General features: G+C 47.8%; 1 protein-coding gene across 3 annotated transcripts in view; it reads left to right on the top strand.

The window, feature by feature from the left end:
* Positions 1 to 21,637, top strand: part of pusl1 (pseudouridine synthase like 1) — a 101,613-nt gene that overhangs the window by 11,798 nt on the left and 68,178 nt on the right. For all 3 annotated transcript variants that reach the window (XM_038773456.1, XM_038773457.1, XM_038773455.1), the window contains exon 3: positions 12,457 to 12,644. In XM_038773456.1, coding sequence (XP_038629384.1) covers positions 12,457 to 12,644 — 188 coding nt within the window. The remainder of the gene's footprint in view (positions 1 to 12,456; positions 12,645 to 21,637) is intronic.

The following is a 21,637-nucleotide window of genomic DNA, read 5'->3' as shown; positions in this document are numbered from 1 at the left end:
TGGAGTTTCCACATTCTCCTCATGTCTGCTTGGGTTTCACCCCCACAACCCAAAGATGTGCAGGGCTATGAGGAAAGGGGGTGGAGGGTTGGAGTGGGGATAGAACTTTCAGAGAGCCGACATTAGTACGCTGGACCGTCCTTCTGTGCTTGAGATTTTGTGATTCCGTGAACATATTGCCCAGAGTCTGTTAGAAACTATTCAATGTTACACGTTTGTATGTCTAAGAATGCAGGGTTGGAACATTTCACAGCAGAGGTTATGCAGCTTCCTCGTACTCTGCCAGGATGTTCTTGGCATCTTGATATTGGATGAAACTTTAATAGTTCTCGTTCGAGTTACAAGTGCAGAGCAGCCGCCAACCCTTGTCTTGATGCAGGAAAGTTGGATTAGAACCCTGTGTTTGTCGTCAGGAGTGTAGCTTGTCTGCTGTATGGATGGCAGAGTTGGATTGAGGGAGGAGTATACAGGCTTTCCTTTCATGATGGTTGAATTGGCTGATTTTGTACAATAACTGCAGTACTGCACGCAGTTACGACCCTTTTATGATCATGCTGCCGTGCGACTCGTTAAGTTAAATCAGGCCTGGATAGTCCACAAATAGCAAGGCTGGTTGATACAGCTTTACCGTCACGCCAGGGCGGCACGGTAGTACAGTGGTTAGCTCAAGCACCAGGGTCCTGGGTTTGATTCCTGGCTTGGGTCACTATCTGTGCGGAGTCTGTACGTTCTCCCTGTGTCTGCGTGGGTTTCCTCCGGGTGCTCCGGTTTCCTCCCACAAGTTCTGAAAGACTTGCTTGTAAGGAGAATTGGGTATTCGGAGTTCTGTCTCTTGTACCCGAACAGGCAACGGAATGTGGCGACTAGGGGATTTTCTCAGTAACCTCATTGCAGTGGTAATGTAAGCCTACTTGTGACAATAATAAAGATTATAATGCAAAATGTGATTTTACATTGATTGCGCCCCACTGCTTTTTAAAGTAATTATTCCTCATTTCGTTCAGCTAAAAGTTCATTCAGTAGACCCCTGCGACTCCCTCCCCACCCACCCACCCAACATAATTTGAATCAAAACATGAGTCATTTTAATGAAGGATACTGCTAAATCCTGCACGTTGTTAACAGCTGAAGGGGCAACGTATTTGAATTCAGTGGTGAGAAATGTTTCAGCTGAATCAGACATCCTACCATAGGGGTGAGTAGGATATGAATTAGTACCAGATTCTGCGATTGTAGGCTGGGGTCAGAGTTGTCCTCCCGTGCCTGTCACAACTGGTGGGGAATTGAAATCCATTACACCGACAACATTCCTATGGCCTCTGAAAGGATTGGTGTCGGGGGTTTGGCAAGTGGAATGTTGCCTTGTACCCAGTTGGCATTTTCGGGATGGAATTGTTATCCTGTTGCCCTGAGCTATGGAAATTAGGGAAGGCTAGGGGAGGGAAAGAAAACTCCGAATTTTCACTTTTAATCATTGTCCATTGAGGCTCACTGGGAAGTGACCAGTGTGGACATGGGGTGAGGACAGAAACAGAATCTGCTGAGGTGCTTTCTGTCGTGGGAAAAGCTGCTGACGTTTGAAGAACAATGACTCAGGGAATGCACTGGAGAGCTCTGGAAACTATCTCACCACCGAATCTGTGTATGGTAATAATGTAAACCTCATATGTCACAGGTTCTCTGAAGAACCAATTTTTAATTAAAACCAACCCTCGCTGTTGGGGAATAATCATCTGTCAGACTCCCGACCATTCTGCACCTTGCATTGTGAGCTCTTCTTCCTGCTGCCGTGTGTGTGTGTGTGTTGTACACCAAACCTGGGCCTGCCACAGATTATCATTGTGGAATTTAAATACGTTCTTTATTGTGGTTTTCTTTTAACTTGATTCACTCCACATGGGGCTGAAATTTATCTCCTGCCTGGAGCTCATTAAAAAGAGAAATTTCTGGCTGATAAAACCCTGAGAATCCTCTGACAAGTCATGTTCACAGATAGATAGATAGGTGGGCAGGTGAGAGATCACAACACTTGACATTCTTGTAATTGAATGTGTCAGTGTAAAAATCTCTGCTGTACACAATTTAACCTTTTGGAAGGAGAGAAATATTCAATCTGTGATCCGTTTTGGAATATTGCTTTTCCCCTGCTTCTCTCGGAGAATCAAAGTTCCCATCGGGGGCGGGACCGCTTTCACGATGCACCATCCCCTCCAAAGCGGAGTACTAGGAGCGTATCGATGGCCTCAGGACATTGCCTGAGGTCCGCCCCCCCGATGCTCCTCCCCCCGACCGGCTGAGTTCCCAACTGCACGTGTGGTCTCATCGCCGGGAACTTGGTGTGGCGACTGCGGACTCAGTCCTGCATCGCCACAGTCGGGGGAGGGCCGATCCGCTGGCAGGGGGCTGAATGGGAGCACTGTGGGGTATGGTCCGGGGCGCGCGAGCCGGCCAAAGGGGGGGACTATTTCGCGGGCTGGGTCCGCGAGCGGCCTCCGCCATGTAGCATGGCACGGCCGCTACAGGCCGTCGCTGTTCGCAGCCACGGACCCGGCAATTCTCCAGGCCATATCGGCAGCTAGAGCCGGGTGCTCTACATTGCCGGCATGCTAGCCCTGGCAAAACAGGAAAAAAATCGGTGCCCGTTTTACGCCATTTTTTCTGATGTAAAACGGCACTGTTCCCACGCGGCGTGGTAACATAGGCCCAGAATCAGAGAATCCAGCCCATTATTTTGATTTCAACCATATTAGATGTGACCATGGATTATTATGGTTTGCAACTGTAGGAATACAAGGTCTGTTAGTCTGGAGTACAGCTCCCAGTGCATGTCTCTGATTTGTGGTAAGTCGGGGACCTTGGGTGGGGCCAGGTGACTGTATCAATGCCTGACCCTGCTAATATTTACCATTCTGCCAATCAGGCTTCTTCTTGATCTCTCATAACTCTTCACAAAAGCGAATACATAGAACCATGCACCGCAGGAGGAGGCCATTCAGCCCCTCTTGTACTGGCTCATTGAAAGACCCAGCCAATTAGTCTCGTTCTCCCGCTCTTTCCCCAATTTTCCTTTTCAAGTATGTGACAAATTACCGTTAAAATGTTACAATGGAATCTGTCCCTTTCAGACAGTGTATCCAGATCATAAGATCTGCGCAGCGTGGTAGCACAGTGGTTAGCACAGTTGCTTCACAGCTCCAGGGTCCCAGGTTCGATTCCCGGCTTGGGTCACTGTCTGTGCGGAGTCTGCACGTTCTCCCCGTGTGTGCGTGGGTTTCCTCCGGGTGCTCCGGTTTCCTCCCACAGTCCAAAGATGTGCAGGTTAGGTGGATTGGCCATGGTGAATTGCCCTTAGTGTCCAAAAAACAGGTTAGGTGGGGATAAGGTGAAGGTGTGAGCTTGGGTGTGGTGCTGTTTCCAAGGGCTGGTGCAGACCCAATGGGCCGAATGGCTCCTTCTCCGCTGTAAATTCTATGATCTAAGAACTCACGGTGTGTAAAAAAATAAGAAAATAATTTTTATTAAGGTTTTCAAAAAATATAAACAACAAAACAATATTAACAGAACAACCATTGTAAAGACCCAAGAACAACACCAACCCCCCTACAAAAGCAACTACTAAATCGAACCCCCCCCCGGCTGCTGCTGACACCGGCCTATTTCCCTACCGTTCCGCCAGGAAGTCCAGAAAAGGCTGCCACCGCCTAAAGAACCCCTGTACTGATACCCTCAGGGCAAATTTCACCCTCTCCAAATTGATGAACCCCGCCATATCAGAGATCCAGGCCTCCACGCTTGGGGGCCTCACATCCTGCCATTGAAGCAAAATCCTCCGCCGGGCTACTAGGGACGCAAAGGCCAGGACACCGGCCTCTTTTGCCTCCTGCACTCCCGGCTCCACTGCAACCCCAAAAATTGCAAGTCCCCAACCTGGCTTGACCCTGGATCCCACCACCCTCGACACCCTCCTTGTGTGTAAAAAAAAAAATTAATCATCATCCTCACTCTGCTGTTTTGCCAATCACCTTAAATCTGTGTCCCTGGTTACTGGCTCTCCTGTCGATGCAAATAGATTCTGCTTATGAAACCGCCCCAAAATCCCTTCATAAATTTGAAAAGCTCTGAAGTATCCCTTAACGTTCTCTGCCCCAAGGCGAATAATTCCAGTTCCTCCATAGAACTGAAAACACTCATCCCTGGATTCACCCTAGTAAATCTCCTCTCCGCAGCTCTGATGTCCTTCCTAAAGTGTGATGCCCAAAACTGTCCACAATACTCTACAACTGAAGCCTTAGCAGCATTTTTAATATGCAAAGGCTTAACTAGCCTGCTACGTATTTATATCTTTGGAAATAATTTATGTGTAATTATTCTCTCTTCCACCCCCTACTCTCTGAAACTATGACAATTGAGTAGGAGGCAAATGTCTTGTGTGCCAGTTAGAGAGATGAGACTAAATATCATTCATCGTCATGCCAAGCATCCAGGCAGCTCTTGCTAAAGGACCGTGAGATTGCTGAATGTTTGTCAGCCACCAGCGTGTGTGCATGGGTAACTTTAGGTGTCCTACAATTTAAAAATAAATTACGAGAGGTAAGCGTCTCAAGTTGGGCCAGCATTTATTGCCCATCCCTAGTTGCCCTTAACCGGAGGGTATTTAGGAGTCAACCACACATTGCTGTGGGTCTGGAGTCACATGTAGGCCAGACCAGGTAAGGATGGCAGATTTCCTTCCCTGAAGGGCATTAGTGATCCAGATGGGTTTTATGACAATCGGCAATGGTTTCACGGTCATCATTAGACTTTTAATTCCAGATTTTAAAAAACTACGTTCCAGCTGCCGTGGTGGGATTCGAACCAGGGTCCCGAGAGAAACCCTGTATCTCTGCAATACCAGTCCAGTGACAATACCACGACACCACCACCTCCCCCAAGCTGTGCTGATCCACGTCCTTACATAGGTTTGAGGTGTGTCCACAGGTGGTAATTTTGCTGTCTGTTGTGAGGCAACCAAGAGGAAATGAAACAGAAGCTGCCCTAAGCTCATGGGTAGGATTACAATGGCTTTGTGATGTGTGGCAGGACTGCTGGAAAGGCCATGCATTGGGGGTACCAAACCGATCGTCCATTCAAATGGTGATGGGGCTGCAGTGCATTTCGAGCATTTTCCACCTTTTAAAAAAAAAAATTGAGGCGCGTCTCTGACAACTCCCTTACTCTTAATCAAGAGGAAGCTGACTAGAAGAATCTTCCTCGGACTGAGTTTGACTCTGTGTAGCTACCTCTCCCTTCCCCGCTCCCATCATTACCACTGAAAAATCCAACCTTGTTATCACGTGTGGACTTGTGCATGTCTTCCAATTATTCCACGTCTTTCAACAGAAAGTCTTTGTTCTCAGGATTTGGAACTGCTGTGTGTTTAGGAGCATTGCCAATGAGAGAGAAAAAAAATAACAGGGATCCAAATAAAAGAGAAAGTCGAAACTTGAGCTGCCCAGTCACAGATTGGAGTTCAGTCCAGCGAGGCCTGCATGTGTTGTACACATTCACAGCTCTTACATTAGTGCAGCCGCGTGGTGCCGGGGGCTTTGGCAATCGCCTGGTTTGCGATGGAAATACCTCGTATTTTCTCTTACACGTTTCAGTTTGGCCCTCTTGTGTTCAAGCCATTGATTTGAGCCTGAGTGAACAATGTGGGTCGCAAACGGTGGGTGTTGAAGCAAGGCGGCTCTGCCAGCTCAGCTGGATGAAAAGGATCCTAACGACATTTGTCTGAGGCCCAATAGTCCCTCCTTTGCCTATGAGTGTGTGAGATCTTGCTGAGGTCTATTCATTCTGAGGTTTGAGGCGATGTTGGGGGCACCATCGTCGGGGGTGTTTTATTGGCAACCAGCATACTCGGGCAGGTGGGCGGGTGGCGGGACCTGCCCTACAATATTGCCCGGGGGGGGGGGGGGCGATTAAGAGCCAGCAGACAGGGGAGAAGTCCAGCTTAGGATGAGGCAGGCGGGCCTTCCTCACCGGCAGCCCTCTATCTGGGTCAACAGCTCTGGAGTTTAGCAGTGCCACTGAGGCAGCAAGAAGAGGGGAGCACCCTCATTTTGAAGTGCCCTCGGAAGGGTGAGTCGTCTACTTGGAGCCAGAGAATGGAGTGGCAGCTTTGGGACTGGGCCAATGTTCTTGCCGATGGCCCCCTCTCTCCCTGATACCAGCAGCCAGGGAAAATAACCTTTAATGAGGCCATTAATCATTCACATTGACTGCCCAATGCCTCCATTTGGCAGGCAGCTGTCTGCGCCACTGGGACATTTTCTCAACAATAATATTGGGTGAGGGCGGCCCTGCTGACCTGGCACCCATTGTCCCCCCCTGTGTACTTGCCACCCGTGGGCAGTAAAGTTCTACCATTGGTGACTTAGATTACAGGATGCCCTTCATACAGATTTCTCAACTTAAAAAACTATTTTCTGTCAATTAAAAAAATTGATGCACATTCTCCCCGTGTCTGCGTGGGTTTCGCCCCCACAACCCAAAGTTGTGCAGGCTAGGTGGATTGGCCATGCTAAATTTCCCCTTAATTGGAAAAAAATGAATTGGGTACTTTAAATTAAAAGAAAAATTGAGTCCGTGGACTAAAAGCTGGATTAAGTCCACTTGGTTACGTTGAACAACTTGAACAAGGTTTCCTGTAATGTAGACACCAAATACTTGGGTGCAGATGGTTGGAGAAAGATTTCTGGAGCTGGAGAGCAGATTTTATCATTACTTTCCAAATCCAGTAATTACAGCAATCTGTGGACTACAGGGAGAGAGTGGGAGAGGAAAAGACAAAAGCCATATTTCAGTCATGAATATTTGATTTGCTTCTCTTCTTCCAACTATTTTCCATTCCCTGCGGAAAGTGGATACAGAAGCCTGGCAAAGTGTGCAAAACGCTGCTTCTTTGAGCAAAGTACTGCAGTTTTCCCTGGCTTAGACACAGCGACACAGCTGTAGGCTGGTTCAAGCATTCAATCGAATAAAAACAGCTGCTTTAAAAAAATACTGCTTAAAAAAAAATGATAAATGGAAGTCATCTATCTGGCGTCTTTGGAGTTACAGCTGAATGTCAAGAGGGAAATCGGAAATTAGGTTAATGTGTGAAGAGAAGGAGGCCTTTTTAAAGGAAAAAGTGTGGCCTGTTTCGAATTCGAATTCTGGGCAATTATACCACAATATCCCAGCATTCCGAGTTCTCCAGCTTCCTGCACTCCGTCCCTGCGGATCCCTCTTTTACAAAACAACACCACTTGGAAAACCTCTGCAGAATATTGTTACCAGTTCCAGAGAATCTCTCTTTTGAGAAAAGACCATAGTAGAGAGGCCCTTCTGAGGGCCTGTACACATCCCTTCCCTCGAATACCTTTGTTTGACCTCAAACAATGGATCTCCTTACCTTCCTTCACCTCCGGCTAAAAATTACAATTAGCAGCTTAATTGGGTGCTGGTAGCACAAGTGGATTCACAGCGCCAGGGTCCCAGGTTCGATTCCCCGCTGGGTCACTGTCTGTGCGGAGTCTGCACGCTCTCCCCGTGTCTGCGTGGGTTTTCTTTGTGTGCTCTGGTTTCCTCCCACAGTCCAAAGACGTGCAGGTTAGGTGGATTGGCCATGATAAATTGCCCTTAGTGTCCAAAATGTTTAGGAGGGGTTATTGGGTTACGGGGATAGGGTGGAAGTGAGGGCTTATGTGGGTCGGTGCAGACTCGATGGGCCGAATGGCCTCCTGTACTGTATGTTCTATGTTAATTGTGTAAAGACATAACATCTTCCCATAAAACAGCTCTCCCTGCTTTTCAACAGAGGCTTTCACATGTTTAAGGCCTCCAGTAGAATAGCAGAGCGAGGAATTCTGATCTGAGGCTAAAGTGCTTATTTTTTTTTTTATAAATGTTTTTTTATTGAGTTTTCATATTTTATATATGACAAATTACAAGTTATTAGAGAGAGAGAAAAAAAAAAGGAAAACACAAAAATTTAACATGAATATTTACAGGTAAGCATCTTCATAACAATAATTGTGGCCGCCCCCTTTAGCCAGCATACATATTTTACATTCCCCAATATGGCCGAGGCACATGTTTATAGGCATTTATTTATAGTTTGGTTTTGGGCCTTGGCTTGCCATCAAACCCCCATACCGAGCCCGTAGCCCCCCCCCCCCTCCCCCCGGCTACCTTCCCCCGATTCCCGCCCATTTTCCCCTGGTTCTTGGCCACCCGACTATTCTTCCTCATGTACGTTGGCCACAAACAGGTCCCGGAACAGTTGCATGAATGGCTCCCACATTCTGTGGAAGCCGTCGTCCGACCCTCGGATGGCGAATTTGATTTTCTCCATTTGGAGAGATTCCGAGAGGTCGGACAGCCAGTCTGCAGCTCTGGGTGGTGCTGCTGACCGCCAGCCAAACAGGATTCTACGGCGGGCAATCAGGGAGGCAAAGGCAAGGGCATCCGCCCTCCTCCCCAGGAATAGATCTGGCTGGTCTGAAACCCCGAAGACCGCCACTATCGGGCATGGCTCCACCCTCACCCCCACCACTTTGGACATAGCCTCGAAGAAGGCTGTCCAGTACTCCAGTACTCCTCTCTGGCACCGCTCACATCTGTCCTCCACCTCCGGGAAGAACCTACTCATACGGTTTCTCGTTAAGTGGGCTCTATGTACCACTTTTAGTTGCGTCAGGCTGAGCCTTGCGCACGTGGAGGTGGAGTTGACCCTATGCAGTGCTTCGCTCCAGAGTCCCCACCCTATCTCCATCCCCAGGTCGTCCTCCCATTTCCTTCTTGTTGCGTCCAGTACGGTGTCGTCCCTGTCTACCAGTCGGTCATACATGTCACTACAGTTCCCTTTCTCTAGGATACTTGCGTCCAGTAGGTCTTCCAATAGTGTCTGTCGTGGCGGTTGTGGGTACGTCCTTGTCTCCTTTCGTAGGAAGTTTTTGAGCTGCAGGTACCGTAGCTCGTTCCCCCCAGCTAGCTGAAATTTCTCTGTCAGTTTGTCCAGTGTTGCGATCCTGTCGTCCGTGTATAGGTCCCTGACTGTCAGTGTCCCCCCGTCCTGCCTCCACCTTTTGAAGGTGGCGTCGGTCAGTGCTGGTTTGAACCTATGGTTGTTGCAGATGGGAGCCTTGTCCGACATTTTGTACAGGCCAAATTGCTGCCGCAGTTGGTTCCAGGATTGGAGGGTGGCTGTCACCACTGGGCTGGTGGAGTGTTTTTTGGGTGGGGATGGGAGTGCTGCCGTGGCGAGGGCCCGGAGGGAGGTTCCCATGCAGGAGGCCTCCTCCGCACGCACCCACTCGGCTTCTGGCTCCTGGATCCATCCCCTTACTCGCTCGGCTGTTGCCGCCCAGTGGTAGAATTGTAGATTCGGGAGGGCTAGCCCCCCCCTGGATTTTGTTTTTTGTATGACCTTCTTTGGGATCCTAGCATTTTTACCCCCCCATACGAACGCCATGATATGTTTGTCCAGCGCTTTGAAAAAGGCCTTGGGGATGTAGATCGGAATGGATCTAAACAGGAAAAGGAACCTGGGCAGTACGTTCATTTTGATCGTCTGGACTCTCCCCGCGAGGGAGAGCGGGAGTGTGTTCCATCTTTGCAGGTCCTTTTTAACTTCCTCCGTCAGGCTGGTGAGGTTCCATTTGTGGATCCCTTTCCAGTCATGGGCTATTTGGATCCCCAGGTAGCGGAATTTATTTCGGGCTTGTTTGAACGGCAGGCCCTTTAGTGCTGCCCCCCCCCCCTTGCGGGTGTACTGGGAAGATCTCACTTTTGCTCATGTTGAGTTTGTAGCCCGAGAAGGCTCCAAACTCTTTCAGGAGCGCTATGATTCCGTCCATGCTGCTTTGTGGGTCCGAGATATAGAGGAGCAGATCATCCGCATAGAGTGAGGCTCTGTGCTCTCTACCTCCCCTTCGGATCCCCCTCCAATTTTTTGCTGCCCTGAGCGCGATTGCTAGCGGTTCGATTGCTAGTGCGAACAGCAGCGGGGACAGTGGGCATCCTTGTCTGGTGCCCCTGTGCAGCTGGAAGTATTGGGAGTTGGTATTGTTGGTCCGTACACTCGCCATGGGAGCGTTGTATAGGAGCTTTACCCAAGCGGTGAACCCTGTTCCAAGCCCGAACCGCTCCAGTACCTCTATGAGGTATTTCCATTCGACTCTGTCGAAGGCCTTTTCTGCGTCCAGGGAGACGATCACCTCTTGTGTTCTCTCCCCGGAGGGGGTCATTATCACGTTCAGCAGGCGCCTGATGTTCGAGGTAAGCTGTCTACCTTTGACGAAGCCCGTCTGGTCCTCTGTGACCACCTCAGGTACACAGTCTTCTAGCCTTTTGGCTAGGATTTTGGCCAGTATTTTGGCGTCTGCGTTCAGCAGAGAGATGGGTCTGTATGACCCACATTCCGTTGGGTCTTTGTCTTTCTTAGGTATCAGCGAGATTGAGGCCTGTGCTAACGTGGGTGGCAGTGTGCCCCTAGCTAGCGAGTCTGTGAACATCTCCCGCAGGTGCGGGGCCAGCGCTGTCGCGAATTTTTTGTAGAAGTCCGCCGGGAATCCGTCCGGTCCCGGCGCCTTCCCCGCCTGCATGGAGCTAATGCTCTCCATGATCTCTCCCAGTGCTAGTGGTGCTTCCAGATCCCGTTTTGTGCCCTCTCCCACGACTGGTATGTCCAGTCCATCAAGAAACCGGTTCATCCCAGCCTTCCCCGTTGGGGGCTCCGAGGTGTATAGCTCTTGGTAGAAGGCCTTGAAGGTTTCGTTAATCCTCTCTGGTTCTGTTTCCCACGTGCCTCTGGTACCTCTGATTTGCGCAATTTCCCTGCCGGGTGCCTGCTTTCTCAGCTGGTGTGCCAACAGGCGGCTGGCTTTGTCTCCGTGTTCGTACAGGGCCCCGCGTGCCTGGCGGAGTTGGTGTACTGCTTTCCTGCTAAAGTGCTTATTTGATGCCATTGCTGATAGTAACTCCCAGGCTGTTTTTCACCAAAGTGTTAGGTTTGTAAAGTCCGCTTGGTGTCACCTAATTACTTCTGAGGACATTACCAGTGCAGTAGATAACTGGGAGCCAATGGATGTGGTATATCTGGATTTCCAGAAAGCCTTTGACAAGGTGCCACACAAAAGGTTGCTGCATAAGATAAAGATGCATGGCATTAAGGGTGAAGTAGTAGAATGGATAGAGGATTGGTTAATTAATAGAAAGCAAAGAGTGGGGATTAATGGGTGTTTCTCTGGTTGGCAATCAGTAGCTAGTGGTGTCCCTCAGGGATCCGTGTTGGGCCCACAATTGTTCACAATTTACATAGATGATTTGGAGTTGGGGACCAAGGGCAATGTATCCAAGTTTGCAGATGGCACTAAGATGAGTGGTAAAGCGAAAAGTGCAGAGGATACTGGAAGTCTGCAGAGGGATTTGGATAGGCTAAGTGAATGGGCTAGGGTCTGGCAGATGGAATACAATGTTGACAAATGTGAGGTTATCCATTTTGGTAGGAATAACAGCAAACGGGATTATTATTTAAACGTTAAAATATTAAAGCATGCCGCTGTGCAGAGAGACCTGGGTGTGCTAGTGCATGAGTCACAGAAAGTTGGTTTACAGGTGCAACAGGTGATTAAGAAGGCAAATGGAATTTTGTCCTTCATTGCTAGAGGGATGGAGTTTAAGACTAGGGAGGTTATGTTGCAATTGTATAAGGTGTTAGTGAGGCCACACCTGGAGTATTGTGTTCAGTTTTGGTCTCCTTGAGAAAGGACATACTGGCACTGGAGGGTGTGCAGAGGAGATTCACTAGGTTAATCCCAGAGCTGAAGGGGTTGGATTACGAGGAGAGGTTGAGTATACTGGGACTGTACTCGTTGGAATTTAGAAGGATGAGGGGTGATCTTATAGAAACATTTAAAATTATGAAGGGAATAGATAGGATAGATGCGGGCAGGTTGTTTCCACTGGCGGGTGAAAGCAGAACTAGGGGACATAGCCTCAAAATAAGGGGACGTAGATTTAGGACTGAGTTTAGGAGGAACTTCTTCACCCAAAGGGTTGTGAATCTATGGAATTCCTTGCCCAGTGAAGCAGTTGAGGCTCCTTCATTACATGTTTTTAAGGTAAAGATAGATAGTTTTTTGAAGAATAAAGGGATTAAGGGTTATGGTGTTCGGGCCGGAAAGTGGAGCTGAGTCCACAATCTCATTGAATGGCGGAGCAGGCTCGAGGGGCCAGATGGCCTACTCCTGCTCCTAGTTCTTATGTTCTTATGTTCTGATTTATGCTGTCGCCTGCTTACTTTTTCAGCCTTGAAAGGTATCGTGCAAGTTGGACCGTGGCCTTTCACCTTGATTTCTAGTGGGAAGACATTACTGGACTGAGGTAGTGTAACTCTGCTGCAATTTACTGATCTTCGTTTCCACTATATACTAGGCCGCAGTGCAGAGGCTCCGCCCTGTCAATGAGGTCAACATCTCAATCTCCAGTCGTACGGACAGTGGAGTACATGCTCTGTGCAACTCTGCTCACCTCGACATCCAGAGGAAGGAGGGAAAGCCACCATTTGCAGCGGAGCTCCTTGTCGAGGCACTGAACTTCCATTTGAAACCCGAGCCAATCAGGTAAGTTATTTATTTATTTTTATCTTTTTTTTCCCAACTAAGGGGCAGTTTAGTAATCCACCTACCCTGCACATCTTTGAGTTGTGGGGGTGAGATCCACGCAGACATGTGAATGTGCGAACTCCACACGGACAGTGACCCAGGGCCGGGATCGAACCCGGGTCCTCGGCGCTGTGAGGCAGCAGTGCTAACCACTGTCGTGCCGCCCTTTCCAATCAAGTAAGTTGACAGGGTTGCCGGGTGCAATGGCAGAAATGTCTGTTGTAGAGACACTGACAGGATCTTGCATTCCAGCTATGGTGACGGTTTCTGAGGGCTCTGGGTGTTTTCTTGGTGGCAGAATATTTTCAGCAGATTTCTCGACCTAGGGATGAGGAGGGCAGACCAGCGAGCCACAGCGAGGTACCCGGCGAAAGCCACGAACCAAGCTGAGCCAGCCAGGCAGCTGGGGTGGAGCAGAGAGGGGAGCAGCCGAGGGGCAACTCAACCCAGCCAGGGCTGAGGGCAGGACAGCCAGCAAGAGCGAGGCAGCAAGCGCTGAATCCAGCCATGTCAGCACGAGGAGACGATGAGTGGCTGCCTTGAAGACCCCAGGAGAGCGAGATTAGTGAGAATGGGAGAGTGTGAGGGATGAGGGAGAGTGTGAGGGATGAGGGAGAGTGTGAGGGATGAGGGAGAGTGTGAGGGATGAGGGAGAGTGTGAGGGATGAGGGAGAGTGTGAGGGATGAGGGAGAGTGTGAGGGATGAGGGAGAGTGTGGGATCAGGGAGAGTGTGGGATGACGGAGAGTGTGAGGGCTGAGGGAGAGTGTGAGATATGAGGGAGAGTGTGAGATATGAGGGAGAGTGTGAGGGATGAGGGAGAGTGAGGGATGAGGGAGAGTGAGGGATGAGGGAGAGTGTGAGCGCTGAGGGCGAGTGAGGGTGAGAGAGTGAGGGATGAGGGAGAGTGTGAGGGATGAGGGAGAGTGGGATGAGGGCGAGGTGAGGGATGAGGGAGAGTGTGGGATGAGGGCGAGGTGAGGGATGAGGGAGAGTGAGGGATGAGGGAGAGTGGGATGAGGGCGAGGTGAGGGATGAGGGAGAGTGAGATATGAAGGAGAGTGTGAGGGATGAGGGAGAGTGTGAGGGATGAGGGACAGTGTGAGGGTATGGGGGTGAGGGGGAAGAGTGTGAGGGTATGGGGGTGAGGCGGAAGAGTGTGAGGGTTTGGGGGTGAGGGGGAAGAGTGTGAGGGTGTAGGGGGGACCAGGGGAGGAGAGTGTGTGAGGGGGGTGGTTAGCTCGGGTTGCAGACGTGCGGAGAGTGTGAGGGCCAGGTTGCATTATGGAGGAAGGGAGAGTTTGTGATGGGGTTAGGGGTCCATGGGGAGGGAGTGTTTGTGAGGACATCAATTCAACCATTTACCATACAAGTTAAAAAGCAGTGATCAATCAATCCTTGCAATCTGTGGGACGAGGATGGGCGGGGCCAGGAGGGGTGTGACGGCCTGGCGGGGTGGGGGACCCCAGAAATTAAGGTGAGTGCGGGCCCCCACAAAGTGTGAACTTGTGTCTGGCTTGAATAGAATTACAACTTTTCCTCGGATGGATCAATATCACAGTACAAATGTGCTGCACAGAGTCTGCACTTTGGAATAACATATTACTGCTTTGATCGAAGTGGCAAAATTCAATCAGCATTTATCACATCTTTTGAAAAGAATATAATTGAATAGACAGGGCTTGAAACCCGAAACCTTTCTAAGTACACCTAGGCTGCTTATCAGTCAAAAGCACATCTGAAAAATGCTTCATTTCTTACTTGAGATAAGGGGTCCAGTGTTTTTTGTTTAAAATCCTGAGAACTGGGCAGCACGGTGGCGCAGTGGTTAGATAAAAATAATTGGGTACTTTAAATTTTAAAAAAAGTTTAAAGTGCCCAATTCCTTTTTTCCCAATGAAGAGGCAAGTTAGCGTGGCCAATCCACCTAACCTGCACATCTTTGGGGAGACATGGGGAGAATGTGCAAACTCCACAAAGACAGGATACTCTAAATTTATTTTTTAAAATAAATAAAATCCTGAGAACAATAAAAGCACAAAATCACACAGCGCAGAAGAGCCCTTTGGCCCATTGGATCTACATCAACGCATGAAAAACACATGACTTCCTACCAGTGGTTAGCACTGTTGCTTCAAAGCGCCAGGGACTGGGTTAAATTCCCGGATTGGGTCACTGTCTGTGTGGAGCCTGCCCGTTCTGCCCATGTTTGCGTGGGTTTCCTCCAGGTGCTTCGGTTTCCTCCCACAGTCCAAAAAGTGTGCAGATTAGGTGGATTGGCGACGCTAAATTGCCCTGTAGTGTCCAAAGGTTAGGTGGGGTCACTAGGTTACAGGGACAGGGTGTGGAGATTTGAGCTTAAGCAGCGTGCTCTGTCAAGGGCGGGCGTAGACTCGATGGGCCGAATAGCCTCCTTCTGCACTGTAAATTCTATGATCCTACTCTCACTTGCTCGCACTTGGCCCATATCCTTGAATGGTATGATGTGCCAAGCGTTCATCCAAATACTTTTTGATGAATGTGAGGCAACCCGCCTCTACCACCCTCCCAAGCAGTGCATTCCAGACCGTCACCGCCCTCTGGGAAAAAAATCTTTTCTTCAAATCCTGCCTAAACCTCCAGCCCCTCACCTTGAACTTGTGTCTCCTCGTAACTGACCCTTCAACCAAGGGGAACAGCTGCTCCCTGTCCATGCCCCACATAATCTTGTACACCATGACCAGGCCGCCCCTTAGTTTTCTCTGTTCCAACGAAAATCACCCAAGCCTATCCAACCTCTCTTCATAATTAATAGGTTTCATTCGATTTGTATCATTTCATCACTGAGCCATTGCCCCTGTTTCTCTCCTGATGATGTCTGCGAAATCTACCGACCCTCTGAATGATGCAATCTCCAGCTGGCCTCTTTTCTCTGTTGTCTGCAAGTATACATTTGGGGGGAGAAAAATTGGAAAATCTTTGCAGGTCTTTGGATTCACATCGCCATGCATTGGAGTATGCCAGTTTGGGTGTTACGAAACTCATTTGAATAGCAACGAGAAAATGAACATGCATATGTAGCTATTTAAAAAATATGTTGACCTAATTTATTTCGGAATGCATGTCGCGTTGAAAGACAGACAGCGGAAAAGATTAGATGTGTAGCAAGAAAGTTGTGCTCAATCTTTATAAATGACTGATTAGGCACAGCTGGTTCCAATTTGCTTCCAATTCTGGGCCCGACTCTTTCGGAAGAATGCCACTGTCTTGGAAGAGCAGTAGACATTCAAAAAGGAAGGGATATGTACTTGAGAAAGAAATGTTTGTGGGGCTATGTTGAAAGTACAGGTGAGGGAGACTAATTGGATGGCTTTTTCAAAGAACCAGCCTGGGGCATGAGAGCCGAATGCCATCCTTTGCTGTGTTATTCCATGCATAAAGGCTTGAACAGTTAATTGCCGAATCTGAAAGATAGTTCAGGACCAACTCCTGCTTGACTCTTGCTGGAAACTCTTCAGTGCCTCACCCAAATTGGCTTTCCTCATGTGCGAACCTTAATAAACGAGGGTTGGCAGGCTATTTGACAGCGGGAACACAACAGTTAATCTCCGTCCTGCAAAATATATGAATTGGGAGCAAAAGTATCCTCCCCGTCCCCGTTCTCTTCAAGCACCCATATTGGTGACTTACGAGCAAGAATTCCCAGATGGAAATTGGGAGCAGGATCTATGGCCTGTTTCCCTTCCCTAACCCCAGGCATTGAGTTTGATTGATTCATTGCTGCTGTTGATTCAGAGTAGGCTCGGCAATAACCCCAGGACTTTCTTAGTCAATGTGATTCAGTACCATTCTGGTTAATCCTCTTAACAAATGAATCATGAGGATAGGTGGCTGCCAGAGGATTTAACTAGAGGATGTGAGGTTGCGTATATACTGTAATCAGAAAGCTTGACTTGAGGTGCCTTGCCAAATATTTTTCAAGGAAGTTTTCATTAAAACTGAGATCACTGAAAATCCACTTATCTTTTTTTTATTAGTTTCACAGGATGTGGGCATGGTTCTCTAGGTTAGAATTTATTGGTCATCCCTAATTGCCCTTGAGAAGGTGGTTTTGAGCTGCCTACTTGAACCGCTGCAGTCCATGTGGTGTCGGTACACCCTCAGTGCTGTTAGTGAGGGAGTTTTAGGATTTTGACCCAGTGACAGAGAAGGAAACTGCGATATAGTTCCAAGTCAGGATGGTGAGTGGCTTGGAGGGAAGCTTGCTGGTGATGGTGTTCCCATGCATCTGCTGCCCTTGACCTTCTAGGTAATTGAGGTCATGAGTTTGGAAGGTGCCATTGAAGGAGCCTTGGTAAGTGTCTACAGTGCATCTTGTAGCTGGTACACACAGCTGCTACTGTGCGTCGGTGGTGGAGGGAGTGGGTGGTGAATGGGGAACCTATCAAGCGGGCTGCTTTGTGCTGGATGGTGTCCTGCTTCTTGAGTCTTGTTGGAGCTGCACTGAATTGAGCTCTGAGGAACAGCAACAGAAATCTAGTGCCACCTTAAAATAAACCACTTCTTACAGGAGGCCATGGACAGCGTAGGACAGTTCACATATCTGGGCCATGGCAAAACCGTTCACATGATCAGACTGTTTCCAGAAGAAACAATGAAAATCAAAATTCAAGGCTCATTCTGTGGAGTCTGGTGAACAGAGGGCAGATACAGTATATGTAAGAACAATACATGGTTGCCAAACTGCATTAGAAATGTTGGCACTTTTCCAGGCCTTTCAGTAAGGTCTTTAATAAGTAATTACTGTAAATGATGAGTCTGCATAGATTTTCGTGCTGGTGTATCCTAGTCAATAAGCCGTCTCTGTCAAAGTTCTGCTATGATCCCAAGATCAACAGTAATAAATTATCTTTATACAGCTGCAAGAGAAACTTCAATTCCTAAACTTGATACAATGGGCATTTGCTCGAAACTGTTTTAGAATTGAGGCAACACCCCTTAACGTGAGTATCCTTGGCTGAACAGTGGCACTCTTGCTTCTGAATCAGAAGATGTGATGTGGAGACGCCGGCGTTGGACTGGGGTGAGACTAAGTCTTACAACACCAGGTTAAAGTCCAACAGGTTTGTTTCAAACACCATAGGTTCAAGCCTCACTCCAAAGACATAGTATAGGCTGACACTACAGTGTTGGATTGTTGAAGTTGCTGCCTTTCATTAAACTGAAGTTCCTGTCTGCTCCATCAGGTGGATATAAAAGATCCCAGGGCATTATTGGACGAGTTGTAGGGGAGATTTTTTCCCCCAAAGCCTTGGTCGATATTTACCTCTCAAACAACAATACCCAAAAAAAGCTAATCTGACCATTTGCCTCTTTGCTTCTGTGGCACCTTCTGTATACATATTGGTCTTCCACACTTTAAAACTACCTCATTGGTTGTGAAGAACTATGGGACATGTAAAGCTGTTGAAAGCTGTTTGCAAGTTATGATACCGAATGTTTTCAATGTCATTGATGGTTGGCTGAACAGGTATCAAAGCACCTACAGAACACTGAGGCCATGGCCCAGAAATCCAAAAGCATGTGCCTATTTTTTAGATGTGGAACTGGTGCTGACATCCAATGTGGCGGATATGGCACACCTGTTCATTATGTGCTTGGAAGGGCATCATCTGCCCGATAGGTAAAGAAAGAAAAGGGGTTATCGAGCGCTCGCGCCTAAATCAGGCATTCAGCCCTTTTCATCTTCAAACAGAGGGTCAGGCGCTTGTTGGAAGCCCCCTGCCGAATAACTGAGCTGCTCTGATGGAGCCCATACCCATGCTTTTCCAGTCGGATTGCTGGAGGAGGCCTCTCCACCAAAAAAGTATGTTTTTTAAAAGACTACTTCCCTGAATATGGCTGGGAGATACAGGACTGCTTCTCCTGACTCCAGTGCAGTACCCTGCTCCATCATCCCTTCGCAATCTCTGCCCTCCCCCTCGCTTCCAATCACTTTTCCCTTCCCCAAACCAATATATGAAAAATCCATGCGGCCAGATCAACTGCACCTTGTCAGCTTTCAATTTTGCATTTTTATTTTCTCTTTCTGAACACACAACCTGATAAGGTACAGCTTCGCTGTTGTTGGCCTGTGCCTCACAATATTTAGCATGTTGATATTAATACATTAGAGGAAAATCACTCTTAAACCATGTGGACATTGCCATTTTGGATGCTAGTCGATAATTTGTCTTTATTTAATTCCACTACTATGAGTGCTAAAGACAATATTTTCATTTTGAGATGTGCAAGGACACATTTGTTGCATATTCTTGGTTGCCTTGAAAACCGTGGCTGGTCCAGAGGGTATTAATCATCTACCATATTGGTTGGCTGCAGTAGATATTGGCAGCAGATTCCCTTCCCTGGACGTTAGCTAGTCCGACAGCTTTCATGGTCATTTTCTTGGTGGTAGCCTGTAAATTAATAGGTGTGTCATTTCAATTTTACAATGTGCTACTGAAGGACTTGAATTAATAGCCTCTGAATTGCTAGTTCAGTATCAATAACCATGACACTATTGTGCCTCGTGAAGCACGGCTCAGTGTGGTACTATCTTTGGCTCATATTTATGATATCCATTTCTTAGACAAATTCATAAATCCCTACAATGCAGAAGGAGGCTATTTGGCCCATCGCGTCTGCACTGACCCTCTAAAAGAGCACCCTTCCTAGGCCCACTCCCCTGCCCTATCCCCGTAACCCTGCATATTGATCATGACCAATCCACCTAACCTGCACATCTTTGGACGTGTGGAGGAAACCCACGCAGACACGTGGAGAATGTGCAAACTCCACAGCGACAGTCACCCCAGACTGGAATTGAAGCTGGTCCCTGGCAATGTGAGGCAACAGTGCTAACCATTGTGTCACCAATTCAATGGAGAATGATCAAGTGTGGGAACCTTGATCGACTTTTCCCCGTTCTGACTAATGGTACTTGAAAAAACAATTATGGAACGTGGGTGTTGCTGGCAAGGCCAACATTTGTTGCCCATCCCTAATTGCTCTTGATCTGACCTTGCTCGGCCATATTGCTGTAGGTCGAGAGTCCCATGTAAGCCACACCAGATAAGGATGACAGATTTCCCGCCCTGATGGGATTGATGAATCTGAAGGGTGTTTTTTTATTCCAACAATCAATGATAGTTTCATTGCCACCATTACTAAGACTATCTCCCAAATCCAGATTTATTAACTGATTTCAAATTCCACCAGCTGCCAGAATGGGATTTGATCCCATGTCCCCACAGCATTGGTCTCTGGGTTACTAGTCCAGCGACGTTTCCACTACACCACTGTCTCCTACTGAAATCCGCTGTAATGCGTCTGTGATGAGGTCTCAGCACAGACTGATGGTTAAAACCAGAACCTATCTGGACCATTTGGCTCGAAACCACACTGGCTGGTGCACTTATCAACATAGTCAATTAGATTACTTTAAACACTGTGGTCCAGTCATTGTCTAACTTGGCTCATTGCCACGATAACCTTAATTAATTTAGTGGCTGAGCTTGCTGCAACCTGTGAGGCCTGTGCTTTTTGCAAATCTCTATCACAGACTAAATTATGTGCCACCCTCTGGCCATGTGGTATATTCCAACACGACACATTGTGACCCAGTCAAGCTCAACCATCATGAGTTGATCAGAGGTAGGGCTCGATCTCTTACTAAAGGAGGAATTGACCATATTCTGCTGTATAATTACAAATACATCTTGATATTCTTATTTGAGTTTGTTTTCTTGGCTACACTTTTCTTTCTTGGCTCTTGTTTCAACGCAACCTCCTTCGGCTGTACGGATCAGGCTTCTATTAATTCAACAAGAGACACACTTGGCACCAGGCCAGAAACCCAGCTTCAGCCTAATGGTTAGAGAAAATTTAGAGCAATACTTAGCTAATAAAGTAATTACTTTTTTTGTATTGCAACCGGCTTTCTACAAAGATGTTAGAATCAGGGAGAAATTGGAAATAAGATTGATGGTGAAAATAGTTTAGTAGCGTTTTATATATATGTGGTGGTGGTGGGGGGGTGTTACAGATCACTCGGGGGGTCCGGGTTGCTGTGGTAACATGCACTTTTACATTCATACTATAGTCTTGAACTATAAATAGTGATGATAGAGGCTCCAACTTTTTTTTCCAATCACATGGCTTTTACCGCCAGCCTTTGGCCCGTGTTGCAAGGATTTGCTGATTGATAATCAATTTATTTGGCCAGGTTGTAAATGCACCTTCCTTAGCCATTAACTCCTGGGGTGGGACCCCAACCTGGAGCTTCCAGCTCAGAGGCAGGGACCCTCTCTGCCACGCAACTTCCCTTAAATATATGTAACAGTCTTTAAATGAGGGATGTCTGAAAACTGGCCACATTTTCGAACTAAAACAATTTACTGTTACTGCAAATGTTAGCGCTGTTCGATATGCTGTACATCGACCCGCTTCATACAATGTGAATAGAATCCTAGAATGGTTACAGCACAGAAGGAGACCATTTGGCCCATCGTCTACATGCTGGCTCTCTGGAAGAGCAACCCGCCTAGTTCCACCCTCCTGCCTTTTCCCGTAACCCTACAATTTTTTTAACTTCAGCTAATGATCCAATTCTCATTTGAGGGGCTTGATTGAATCTGCCTCCACCACACTCTCAGGCAATGCATTCCAGATCCTCATCATTCACTGAATAAAAATGTTTTCCCTCGTGTCACCATTGTATCTTTCAATGATGATTTAATTATTTTACTAACAATAGAACTGTTGTTAAAACTTTTTCTCTCTTCTCCCCCAAATTTGCCTGTGTGATATTGGCCTCTAAGCTGATTCTGCTGTTTCTAAAGCCATGGTGCTCATTATCTGCTACTTGTGGCCCGAGGCAAAAATAACTGACCCCTGTAACACTGGGCAAAGCTCACAGCTCGCCTTGCTGTG

This window comes from Scyliorhinus canicula, chromosome 16 (assembly GCF_902713615.1).
Source record: "Scyliorhinus canicula chromosome 16, sScyCan1.1, whole genome shotgun sequence".
Taxonomy (NCBI): domain Eukaryota; kingdom Metazoa; phylum Chordata; class Chondrichthyes; order Carcharhiniformes; family Scyliorhinidae; genus Scyliorhinus; species Scyliorhinus canicula.
Note: the sequence above shows the minus strand (reverse complement) of the source record. Positions and strands in the feature narration are given on the sequence as shown.